Here is a 12,500-nt window from a genome sequence, read left to right as displayed (position 1 = left end):
ATGTTAATTGTCTGATTCCCTGAGTCTGAAGCCGGCTGTCTTCCTCAGTCGCTCTCTCTGTTTCTCTGAACATCTCTCTGCTCTCATGGGAATACAGCTGGACTCAGAAGGTCCATCCACTTCAGTCCAACTCATAAAAACGGCTGTTTTTGTTTTCTGCATCCCACAGTGTGTGTGTGCAGTGTGTTATCGATGTGATAGTGTTATGTACCAGATCGATGAGACGGTCATCAGTGTCATCTCAGGTGTCCTGTACACGGGGCAGAGACCAAAAGGAGATTTCAAGCATCAAAACAATCAGCTGGACTCGTTCTAGACTCACTGAACTGAAATAGTTGTATTCCTGTCATAATCTAAAAAAGTATTTGACGTGCTGTTTTGAATATTTCCTCAGTTCAGCTCCTGGAGAGGCTAAAAGTTTATTTGGGGTGTCAAACCGAGGATTGTAAGCGTTTAATATCTTCGGCTGAGACGGTGGATGGTGCGGAGCTGCAGAGGAGGAGCGTTTGTTTCCTGTGTTTAATGTTTGCTCCCACAATGCCCTGCAGGAGGGTCAATGGATGCAACGATGAAGGGTTTTCTGTAATAATTTATTCAGATGATTGGAGAGGTGAGGAGAGCAGGTGTGACCTTTGATTTCATCCAAACACACACTCGTGTGCCCGAGGACTTGGCTGACACAGAGACGCTTTTCCAGTCAGTTACATCTTCTTTTCTCCTCTTCGGAAGCGGAGGGGTGAGGAGCAGATTCGGCAGGAGGATGGAGAGGAAGAGCAGGCTGAGCTGAAGAAAGAGTGACTGGGACTCAAACACTCAGACGTTCTCAGGGTTCATCCTCAGGAGGTTCATCAGAAACACAGCCTACAGAACTACACCTTTATCTGTCCATCTATAATCCCATCATCCATCTACTGTTGGTTCATCCTACTATCTTTGGTTTCATCCATTCATCCATCCATAGTTTCTACCATCATTCTATCTTTCCATCCATCCATTCATCCATCCATCATTCATTCTGTCTGCAATTCTATCTATTGTTCCATCCGTTTTTTTTTCTAGCATTCTATCGTTCCATCCATCCATCATTTATTCTGTCATACTATTTATTGTTCCATCCATCCATTGTTTCTTCTAGCATAATTTTTTGTTTCATTCTATCGTTCCATCCATCCATTGCTGGTCTATTGTACTATATATTATTTCATCCATTCATCCATCCATTGTTCCTACCATCATTCTATTGTTCTATCCATTATTTTTCGAGCATTCTATCGTTCCGTCCATCCATTGTTGGTCTATTGTACTATATATTATTCATCCATTAGCCATAATTTTATCATCCTATCCATCCATCATTCTATAATCGTTTCTATCCATCCGTCCATCATTATATCATCCCATCTATCCATCCATCCATCATTCATTCATTCATTCCATCTATTTTTCCATCTATCCATCTTTTTCTTCTATCATTCTATAATTCCATCCATTGTTTCTAGCATTATTGCTCCATCCATCTGTCATTTGTCCATCCTTTATTCTGTCATTTTATCCATCATTCCATCAATCCATCTTTCTATTTTTCATTTGTTTGTTTTGTATTTTATCCTATTTATCATTCTGTCAATCTTTCTGTTGTCCTGTCTATTGTTCAGTCATCATCCATCCTTTGTTCGTTCATTTATTATAGTTTGTTTGCTCTGTCCTTCCATCCATCCATCTGTCATTTTATCTATCTATCTATCTATCTATCTATCTATCTATCTATCTATCTATCTATCTATCTATCTATCTATCTATCTATCTATCTATCTATCTTTGGAGATCTTTTAATAACTCTGTATGCATGTAAAGAGTTTTCTGATGCGAAGAGAAGCATTAAATATCATTTATCTGGTGTGAGTGGCTTTAAAGTCTTCAGGGATGCGTTCCTGGAAAGATAAAGGTCATGCTTTGATTCCCGCAGTGTGTGACTGTAAATCAGCAGACCACACACACACACACACACGCACTGAGCATCTGACACCTGGAGAGGAAGTGTGTATGCGTGGTGGGTGGGCGGCAGCATGTGTTCGTGTGTGTGTGTGTGTGTGTGAATGCCAGGCTTCCGTTGACCTTTGATCCCTGGACTGTTGCAGACGTGACGGGTGAAAGGGCACCAGCTCCTGGGCTGGATTGGGTTCTGCTGGAGCCTGTAATTATAGTTAGGAGCTCCGGCAGAGGACCGCAGTGACGTGTCTGAACGAGTGCAGGACGTGTGAAGAGCAGAGCTGCAGCGTCTCAGTGTGAGCGCGTGTAAACCTGCATGTCTGAGTTCCTGACACACACTCGTGTTCTTCAGCCTGCTGTTCCCGCTGACTAACTAGCTTTAAGCCTCTGCAAACCATGGAAATGACACATGGATGCTTTCTGAAACTTTTCATGCCAAAAAAATGTGATTGCTGAAATATCAGTGCATCACTAGTTCGGAGAGTAATGTAACGATCCAGGCTTCTGCAAGCACGGCTTTTATGAAGATCTCTCTCTCTCTCTCTCTCTAGTCTCTACACTTTTCTCATTTTTCCGCAAGAGCTCCCTTGAGCAGAGAGGCAATTATGCAGCGCTGTGGTGTTATATTTCATTCCATGAGCGTCTCTGCATTATACCATACCATTAGCACGCCCGCTAACAGCTTCATGCCACCCCAGAGAACCAGAGAGAGAGAGAGAGAGTGATTCTGGAGTGACACATGACTTCTGTGATTTGTTTTGAGGGGTGACAGATAGCTTCTGCAGTCCAGTTTCCAGTGACCCCTGGAGGTCAAGAACAGAGCTACACTTCTGGACTGCAGTGTGTTTGTTGTTCTTGTGTCATACAGCCCACTTTGAGTCTGGAGGTCGACCAGGGTTCATTAAACAAACTGCAGCAACTAGTCGAAAACATGTATAATGATCAAAAGTGAATTTGACTATGAATTAATCACTGTGCACATAAAAGATCCACCAGTCAGCTGCTTACGGGGAAAAGTGCATGACCCAAGTTGTCCTAAAGATGAGAAAGCATCATATTAAGCTTCAAACAAAAGCATATGGTTTAACACTAGTTTTGATGGATGCATGTGCTGTTTAATGCATTTTCACTCAGGGCCTGTCTATTGCTCCTTATGTAAATGTTGAAAAGGCATGTTTTGCAGAAAGGTTCATTCTGACAGAAAGTGACCCTCCTTAACTTCACTGAGCGAGCACCGTTGAGCTCATGCACATCAAACAGACGGAGCGCAGTGGAACAGGAGTGTGATCATCCTGACTGTGCAATGCTAAATATGCATTTATTTGGATGTTAAATGCACGCTTAAGATGCTGTATGTATCAAGTAATTGTGTTTTTATGAGAGCAGCAGCTGTGAAGGGACTACTGTAATAGTGTATAAATGTATATAATTACTGTATATAAGTGAATTTGTATGTTTAGTCTGTATTTAGTGCTTTTTTACTTTATTATTGTAGTCAAGTTTTAGATAGAATGTAATGTATAACCTTATCTAGACACACTCTCCTGTTTGCACGGTGGGCATCATGCAATAAATACAAACATTTACTTTAACAGTTTGTAAAAACTGCCGTTTTTAATTCAATTAATCAAAGATGTAATCGGCATGTTTTCAATGATCAAAATAATCGGTAACACTTTACAGTATAAGGTCTTGCTTGTTAACATTAGTTAATGCATTAACTATGCTCAATATATTTTTTACAGCATTTATTAATCATAGTCAGTGTTAGTTAGCAGAAGCAGATAGGCAACAGCTTTTGGTTTTAATAATGTATCACACACACACACACACACACACACACACATTAGGATCATGTTCTGCAGGACTTGAGCTCTGGTTTGTGTCTGGTTTGTCTCGGACTGTTCTTTGTTCTGTTCAGATGAGACTCTGGGGTTTTTCGGAGATGGTTTCCTGACCGTTAAACACAGCATGTTCATGTGTTTTGGCCTTGTTTTTTTGTTAGTTTTCACTGAAACTTTTAAGCACTTAGTATGAGACTATAACGAGGCTGTCTGAAACAGACACCCTGCAGCTAAAAAACAGCTTTTGACTAAACTTGGGAAAACTCCATTTGGGATCTTGACTGAAAATGTCGGTGTTTGTTGATTAATTTGGTTGCTAAAAGTGCATCCTATCCTCGCTTTCAAATAAACCTGGCATTATAAACCATGAATATTGTTGGCTCTGTGATGAATTGCTTATGTAGGTCCATTTGTATAAAAAGTGCCTGCTAACTGCATAAATGTGTCGAACAGAAAAGCCTGCTGAAAGCAGCACAGACTGTTGATATTTAGTCTTCTCCTCTCTTGGTCTGCAGAGATCCGAGGCGGTCGCGCTCCTAAAGACGGTCCGGTCCAGCAGCATCCTCTCTACGACACCCCGTACGAGCCGGAGGAGAACGGAGCGGATCCGGACGGATGTGTGTGTTCCCGCGAGAGCAGATTACCGCAGGACGACGAGAGGCCGCCGGAGGAGTACGACCAGCCCTGGGAGTGGAAGAAAGAGCGCATATCCAAAGCCTTCGCAGGTTCGGCCCGCTTCACTCAGTCTGTACATCTGTGTGATTGGTGATGAATCTACTGAACAGTCCTGTGTCTGCTTCTGTGGGTGGAGGCGGGTGATGTGGGGCAGTTACTAACTAAAGTGATGATGCTAACTGTCTCCGAAGCACTAGCTTTTCCACTGAAGAGTTTAGTTTGTGTTTGGTGTGTTGCAAACATGATCCATATACGTAAACTGGTTAAAAAAGATTCATGCAATGGTTCATTCGAACCCCTGTGTGGCATTATGTACCAAAATATTTAGTAAAACACTGCAGTTTCTGACTCAAGTGATGCTCATATGCATGAGAATACAGGAGACTGGAAACACAAGCTCATGCAACATGATGACCTCTGACCTATGACCAGTAGAAGAAATACAAATTGAATTAAAAGCAAGCAAACTTTAAATCTGCAGTATTGCATTGTTGCAGTAAAGTGCATGCTGTTGTATTTTGTTTGTATATTATTCTTTTTAAAGAAGATGCCACTGAGTGTTTCGTTATATTACGACCATTGCAGGGTTTGTAGAAATGATGCACGCTTAAAGTCCAGTATAACTGCAGCATCATTTATATAAATTAGATCATTTTCTCTTTGCCATTTATTGAATGTGTTTGGTGAAAGTTCATGTTTGTGTTTTGTCTGTGATTGCTAATCAAATCCAAGTTTCTGATTGGTGGAGGTCTCACTCTTTACTGAATACGTTGGAGCATTTTCATTGCAAATCAACTTGAATGTGTAGACCGGCTCATTTTAATATCTCAGCCGTTGCCGTATCCGTCTGTTTCTGGGAATGCTGGGAGTTTTTCCGCTCATGGTATCTCTTCCTCTCTCTCTGAATGCTATCAGCTTTGTTCCTCACTCGAGAAGGTTTGGCTCATGGCTGTTCAACTGAGATATTTCGATTTTTTTGATACATTTGCAGCAGATAGATTTTTGTGCATCAGTTTTTCTTTTCCTTTTTTTGTCCTGTGTGTGTGTGTGTGTGTGTGGAGCAGCACTGCTCTGTTATGACTGCATTAGTGGTGAGGACTCGAGCAGCGGAGCGTCCAGGAGAGATGTCCACATCTCTAGATCCTCCACAGGTACAGCAGCACACAGGTGTTCCTCTCGGTCTGCACGGATCTATGACTGCATGAGCATCACTGCAGTTCAATGCTGTTTTAATATATCCCTAAGGTTTCTCTTTCTCTTAAAGAACTATTCTGGGTTATGAATCCAGATGAAGCTCTATGCTGATGACAGCTGAGAAATATGACCTGTGCGTCAGTTTATAAAAACTAAAAACATGATACACTTCACATCACACACCGTGTCAATCAAAGTATGGCCATAAAACTTACACTAAATGTGATTTATTTGTACACTATATATATATAAATGAGTGGAAAATATGAGTCCTCCATACCACCGCTCTCATATTTAACACGTTTCAATGTAAAAGTATCTCTTATATTCTCTAAATATTTTATATATATAATTTGTGTTAGTTGATTTTTGATCCTTAACCAAGTTTACTGGTCACAGGTTAAAGTTAGCACTTTAGCAAGTTAGCATAATTTCATCTTTCATTCAATTTATAACACAACCATGTCAACCTTATTTTTATTTTTTTATTTTTTTATATAATATACAGTATGCAAGGTTCCTATACAGCACAGAAATTACTTTGGAAATGCACTACTATAAACTCATCTGTCTAGAAAAGTAGTCCTGTATTCAAAAGATGAATTGGTAACTGATCTCAAATTCTTGAGTTTAATGCATTAATATGTCATTAATTTGGATCTGTGTGGATTGTGTTTGAACTGTGTTAAACGAGCATCACAGCGAATCTTCTTCTCCTTTGAGAGGAAATCACACTTCTTTGTTGTCTGTCAGACAGACGCAGCTTTCAAAGACTTTATTATTTCCCACATGTCTTTGTCCTAGTTTTTCGACTGCTTATACCTCTCGCCAATCCGCTCCAGTGTAGATAAAGCATGCTTTGACGTTTCTTTCCGCCAGGAAGCAGAGAAATCGGAAATCAGTCGTTAGGCCTCTGGCTTGCCACCAGATCCTCTCAGAGAAACCTTCCCACAGACCCTTAATGCTCACATTCCTCTGCCTTCAGGAAAAACTTCCAAAAGAAATCTTCAAGGAACGTCAATCATAGCAGAACACCCTTGAGACGTCTGTTCATCGGTCTGGAGCCCGTCTCAATGCTAAACCCCTGATCTCAGAGGTCAAAAGGTCATCCTGAGGTCACGACATCAGGGTCTTTCCATTAATGGAGGCTTTGTGTATACAGCTCATTCACTCTCCAAATCCGTTCCCGTGAAGTGAGCACATTTTCAGCAAATGGTCATTTTTGGCTGAGCTGTTCCTTTAAGGGAGAAGGTTTCTGGGTCAGTGTCTGTTGAAGATTTTTACATTGTATTTGCATTTCGCTAGTTTCCATTATTACATGAATAATGTAATATTCGCCCATCGCGTTTCTAGTCCTGCCATTTTGGTGTGCCAGAATTGGTCTTATTTACATACAGAGTTCGTCCGTCAGCTTGTAAAATGCAAATGCTTGATTAGGTAAATGCAGTTGGTTGTGAAGTCGAGGTGATGCCGAGCGAACGGGAGAAATATTGCACTTAGCATAAATGAGTGCCTTAGTTATTACTGAGTGCTGCGGTGTATATATGTTTCTATTTCATCAATCTTTGTTTGCTCCGACGAAATGCACAACATTAAAATCAGCTTGTGTTGAGCTGCAGTGCACTGCGTACAGCTCCTGATATTTATTTAACGCCCGGTTTATTCATTAAAGCATGTGTGTTGCATTCACTCATGCATTTATCAGTGCGCTGCTTTCAGCTGGATGCTGATGTGTGCTCGTGTAGGTCACTGCAGGGTTGTGCACTTGTGTGTCACCTAATTAGTCATCTGGTTATCTGCTGCTGCCTCCTCACACACCACATATAGGCACAGAGTGACTGATGAGTGCGAATGTGACCACACTAAAGAATGTGTGTGTGTGTGTGTGTGTGTGTTTGTAAAGATAAACCCAGGCGGTGAAACCAAAAAGCACACAAGTTTTCAGGAAAGCCTCTGTCTGTGTTACATATGGAATAACTCTAAGAACTGCCGTCACAGATACAGTGAGCGGTGACTGAAGGGAGTCGATGACTTAAGCCAGCGCTTTCAAACTCTGTGATGTCACAGATATAATGACCTCTTTCCTAAAATATAAAAGCAGCTTTTTATTTTCATGTACAAGGAATGACTTAGCAGTGCAATTGCTAGTAAAGTCAAAGCAGTGGCAAGCAATGCATTGAATTAAACATGAAATTTTGAAGTAGAAAGACTTACATATTTATTTATTTTGTTTTTTTTTAAGTATAGGCTGAATAGTATAGTAATTTATGGAAAATTTGCTCAGCAATGATGTTCTGCAGTGAATGGGTGCCGTCAGAATGAGAGTCTGATAAAAACATCACAATAATCCACAGCACTCCAGTCCATCAGTGAACATCTGGAGAAGACACAAGATGAAACACATCCAACATTAAGATGATTTTAATTTAATTTTGAATAATAGCGCATCTCCTGTTGTCTCTCACATCACAATCCAGACACAGACACATAGTTGTTTAGAGCTGTTTAAATGCTGCTTGATCTGTGCAGATTTCTCTCCTGATTCAGACCAGAACACTTGTTCACTGGAGGAAGTGTTATTATGGATTATTTTAGCTGACTGTATGTGGTTCAGATCACATGACCTCATGTAAAAGCAGTGCGGTTTATTCACACAGTGTGGAAAAGTGTTGTCTCTATGTGAATGTAACTGTATATTAAGTGTAAAACAGGACTGACGCCTCTCTACTGCGCAGACGTAACCACAGACCTGCTCCTGATCTGTCTGCATGTGATTAATCCAGCTGTCCGTCTCAAACACAGACTGCATGACAGACGCTGTCCTCTGTCTTATTCTCATGCTGCTGCTGCTGCTGTGTGATAACAGTCTTCTGTCATGCTGACACACACACACACACAAACAAACACACACACACACACACACACACACCGATGGCCTCATGCTGCTTTCATGGAGCTCAAAGACGCCACTTCAGAGACAGAAATGCCACAGGGGCTTATCTTCACTCACACACACACACACACACACCTGAGGCCAAGGCCAGATTTATGGAGCATTCTTAACAAATAAATAAATAAAGAAATCTGCTTATCTTCTGTAAATTCTATCATCTTTTACTCCCTGTCATGTTGTTCCAAACAGTCCCTCTGTTGAAAGTCCAGGTGACCAAAACGTAAAAAATCCAAAAATGTTCTGAAGGTGTTATAAAATCAATCCATATTGAATCAAACACTTTAATCCAAGTCTTCTGAGACTTCAGAGATACGATCACTTTATAAGATGAGTACAATAATAATAACTTTATAATGAAGAGTCTGACTTCCTGAAAAGAATGTTCTTGAAAAATAATCTCTTAAAGATAAGATAATCTCCAATGTTTTTTTAAATCCCCCTAATGTAAGATATTTAATGAATTTATTGGGTTATTTTATATATTATGCATTACAGCATAACACTGTCTATGTATTTAACACAAAACTGCTACTAGAGTTGTGCACTTGTTCTGTAGAGGGACACCAGTGATCGATCATGTGACTTTTTTTAATTCTATAGTTCCGACATCATTTTCAGCACATATGAACGCAGACATGCATCGACACATTCACTCTAGAGAGAGAGAGCAAATGAATGCAACAGACCCACCAGTAATGAGACTGATTTTGATATAATGACTATTTAAAACTTACAACACATTAAAAATACAACAGCAAGTGTTGAACTCTCATAAAGCCTGGATAATGATGAAAAGTGTGCACACTTATGATTATAATGGTCTTCAGTTGGCAAAAAAAAAAAAAAAAAAAAAAAAAAACTGCATTTGAGTGTTGGAGTTTGCATACAATCATATATAGACTAAAACCTATCCTTGTAAAGTTAAGGGTAAAAAAGGTTCTTAACCCTCATAATGTATTAAAAATAAGTGTACTATTTTTACATTCCAGGTCCATTCTGATATTCTGTCATTTTATAAAAATATATTAGATTTATTTAATATAATAGATTTCTTTTCTGCCAAAACCATATTATATCTGATCAGCAACTTCTCATTAATAAGTAAACGTGAAAAATACATAAATTACATCATTAAAATGTTATTATTACAAAAACAGTCCATTTATTTCTAACAAAACAACATCAAAAAGACCTAAATATTTCTCTGAACATTTTCAAAACATAATCATTTTAACGTTATCATGATCATAAAAGTTTACTTTCAGAAGGCAAACGTGAGCTGTTTTTCAACGGTTCGTCAAACCGGTGGAATATTTTGTTGATGAACATGACTAACCTACTGACAGATTTTTACTATAAATATACTATATATAAATGTTTACCTATGCATAAACAAAAAAATACAAACTATACAACTGCTACACATGAACACTGTACCTATAAACAACTAACCTACTGACAGATTTTGAATATGAATATACTATGTATAAATGTTTACCTATACACAGACTGAAAAATAAAAATATATAGACTATACTAGACATAGTACTGTACATGTGCAAAGAGAAACATCATAAGTCAAGCAGCTGGCTGGGGAACAGGGCAAGATGATTTGTAGTGCACAAGCAAGTAAACATGCACATATTACAGAGTCTTTTGTGGGATTATGTACATACAGCAGTATGTGTGAAAAGTGTCTAGTGCGCATACAGGAGATTGGCACAAAATAGATTTGAATTGCACAAAAAAATGTTTTGTGATGTGGAAGGGTTGGGGATGGAGGAGGTGGGATGGTCCATGTTACAGCAGGAGGGGGTTTGTGTGGGGTTTCAGAGGAGGGCGGGGTGATTTGAGTTCAGGGCTCTCACAGTCTGGGGTTAAAAGCTGTTTATCTGTCGGTCAGAGTGGGCTCTAATGCTCCTGTACTGTCTTCCTGATGGTAGGAGCTGGAAGAGACTGTGGGAGGGATGGGTGTGGTCCTCCATGATACTGTTGGTTTTACTGAAGCATCGTGTATGTAAAATATCCAGGACGGAGAGGAGAGGGGCACGATGATATTTGCAGCTGTGTTCACTGTCCACTGGAGACTCTTGTGGTCTGCTGCACTACAGTTCCTGTAACAGACACTGATGCAGCTGGTCAGCACGCTCTCAATGGTGCCCTGTAGAAAGTAGTGAGGATGGGTGGAGGGAGACCTGTTCTTTTCAGCTCATTTCGGAGAAAGTGTAGGCACTGTTGTGCCTTCTTGTAGAGTGACATGGTGTTGGTGGTCCAGGTGAGATCCTCTGTGATGTGCACTCCCAGGGATTTAGTGCTGTGGACTCTCTTCACAGTCGAGCTGTCGATGGTCAGTGGGGGGTGGTCAACGGAGTTTCTCCTGAAGTCCATCACAACCTACTTTGTCTTACATTGAGGGACAGGTTGTTAGTGCCACACCATTCAGCCAGCTGTGCCACTTCCTCTCTGTAGTGTGTTTCATCGCTGTTGCTGATGAGACCTTCCACTGTTGTGTCATCTGTGAACCTGATGATGTGTTTGTAGCTGAACTTGGCAGTGCAGTACTGGGTCAGCAGCGTGAAGAGCAGCGGTCTGAGCACACAGCCTTGTGGGGCACCTGCGCTCAGTGTGGTAGTGCTCGAGGTGTTGTGGCCAACACGGACTGACTGAGGTCTTCCAGTTAGAAAGTCCAGGATTCAGTTACAGAGGGAATCGTTAAGGCCCAGCAGGTTCAGTTTATTTATGAGCTGTTGTGATATTATTGTGCTGAATGCTGAGCTGAAGTCGATGCACAGCATTCTAACATAGGAGTCTTTCTTCTCTAGGTGGGAAAGAGCCAGGTGGAGGGTGGAGGAAATGGCATTGTCCATGGAGTGGTTTGGAAGGTATACAAACTGGAGTGGGTCAAGTGTGTTGGGGAGATTGAATTGAATATGGTGCATGACTAACTTCTCAAACCACTCAATCATGATTGGAGTCAGTGCTATTGGACGGTAGTAGTTTAGAGAGGACACAGGTGATTTCTTTGGTACCGGTATGATGGTCGTGGATTTGAGACATGTGGGGACGACTGCCTGGCTCAGTGAGGTGTTGAAGATATCTGTTAGGACATCTGTCAGCTGTGCAGCATAGTCTTTCAGTACACGACCAGGTATGTCATCAGGAAATGCAGCCTAGCATAGGTTAATCGTAGACAGGGTCTTCCTTACATCGGCTGGAGACAGACAGAGCACCTGGTCATTGGGAGGTGTGGGCAGTTTTCGTGCAGGTGTGTTATTCTGCATGTCAAACTGTGAATAAAAGTGGTTGAGTGTATTCGGGAGTGATGTGTCATTATCACAGGCCTGTGGCGGGGGCTTGTAGTGAGTGATGGTCTGAATGACTTGCCACAGGCTCCGTGTCTCTGCTGTCTGTGATTGTTGATTCTTTTGAGCATATGACCGTTTTGCATTTTTGATGCCACAGGACAGATTGGCTCTTGTTGTTTTGAGGGCTGTTTTTTTCTCCTGACCTGAATGCTTCATATCTGGTCTTTAGCAGCCAACAAATCACTGCTGTCATCCATGGCTTTTGGTTTGCAAGTGTTGTGATGGTCTTGGTGACTGTCACAGTTTCAGTGTACTCCTGAGGTCTGTGAGGTTGTTGTAGGTGCCTACCTCGTTAAACATGTTCCAGTCTGTGCTCTGAAAGCAGTCCTGTTGTGTTGAGGTAGCATGAGAGAGCAAACGTTTGAGAGCATGAGTGTTGGAATCGCTGGTCTAGTGGGGTTAGCTCTTAGCCTAGCTCATGTGCCTCCATGCTTGCAACGCTTCTGTCCCCTCTCACACGCCGACGTTGCTGTTTTGTGC

General features: G+C 41.0%; 1 protein-coding gene across 4 annotated transcripts in view; it reads left to right on the top strand.

The window, feature by feature from the left end:
• Positions 1-12,500, top strand: part of shf (Src homology 2 domain containing F) — a 108,074-nt gene that overhangs the window by 69,263 nt on the left and 26,311 nt on the right. For 3 of the 4 annotated variants that reach the window (XR_003278463.1, XM_026231424.1, XM_026231426.1), the window contains exon 3: positions 4,349-4,558. Coding sequence is in view for 3 of the 4 variants with exons in the window: in XM_026231424.1 (XP_026087209.1) it covers positions 4,349-4,558 (210 nt within the window). In the remaining variant the exon portion in view is untranslated. Of the gene's footprint in view, positions 1-4,348; positions 4,559-5,572; positions 5,660-12,500 lie in introns of all 4 variants that reach the window. The other variant, XM_026231425.1, reaches the window with a different exon arrangement.

The sequence above is a fragment of the Carassius auratus genome, chromosome 43 (assembly GCF_003368295.1).
Source record: "Carassius auratus strain Wakin chromosome 43, ASM336829v1, whole genome shotgun sequence".
NCBI classification, from domain to species: Eukaryota; Metazoa; Chordata; class Actinopteri; order Cypriniformes; family Cyprinidae; genus Carassius; species Carassius auratus.
Note: the sequence above shows the minus strand (reverse complement) of the source record. Positions and strands in the feature narration are given on the sequence as shown.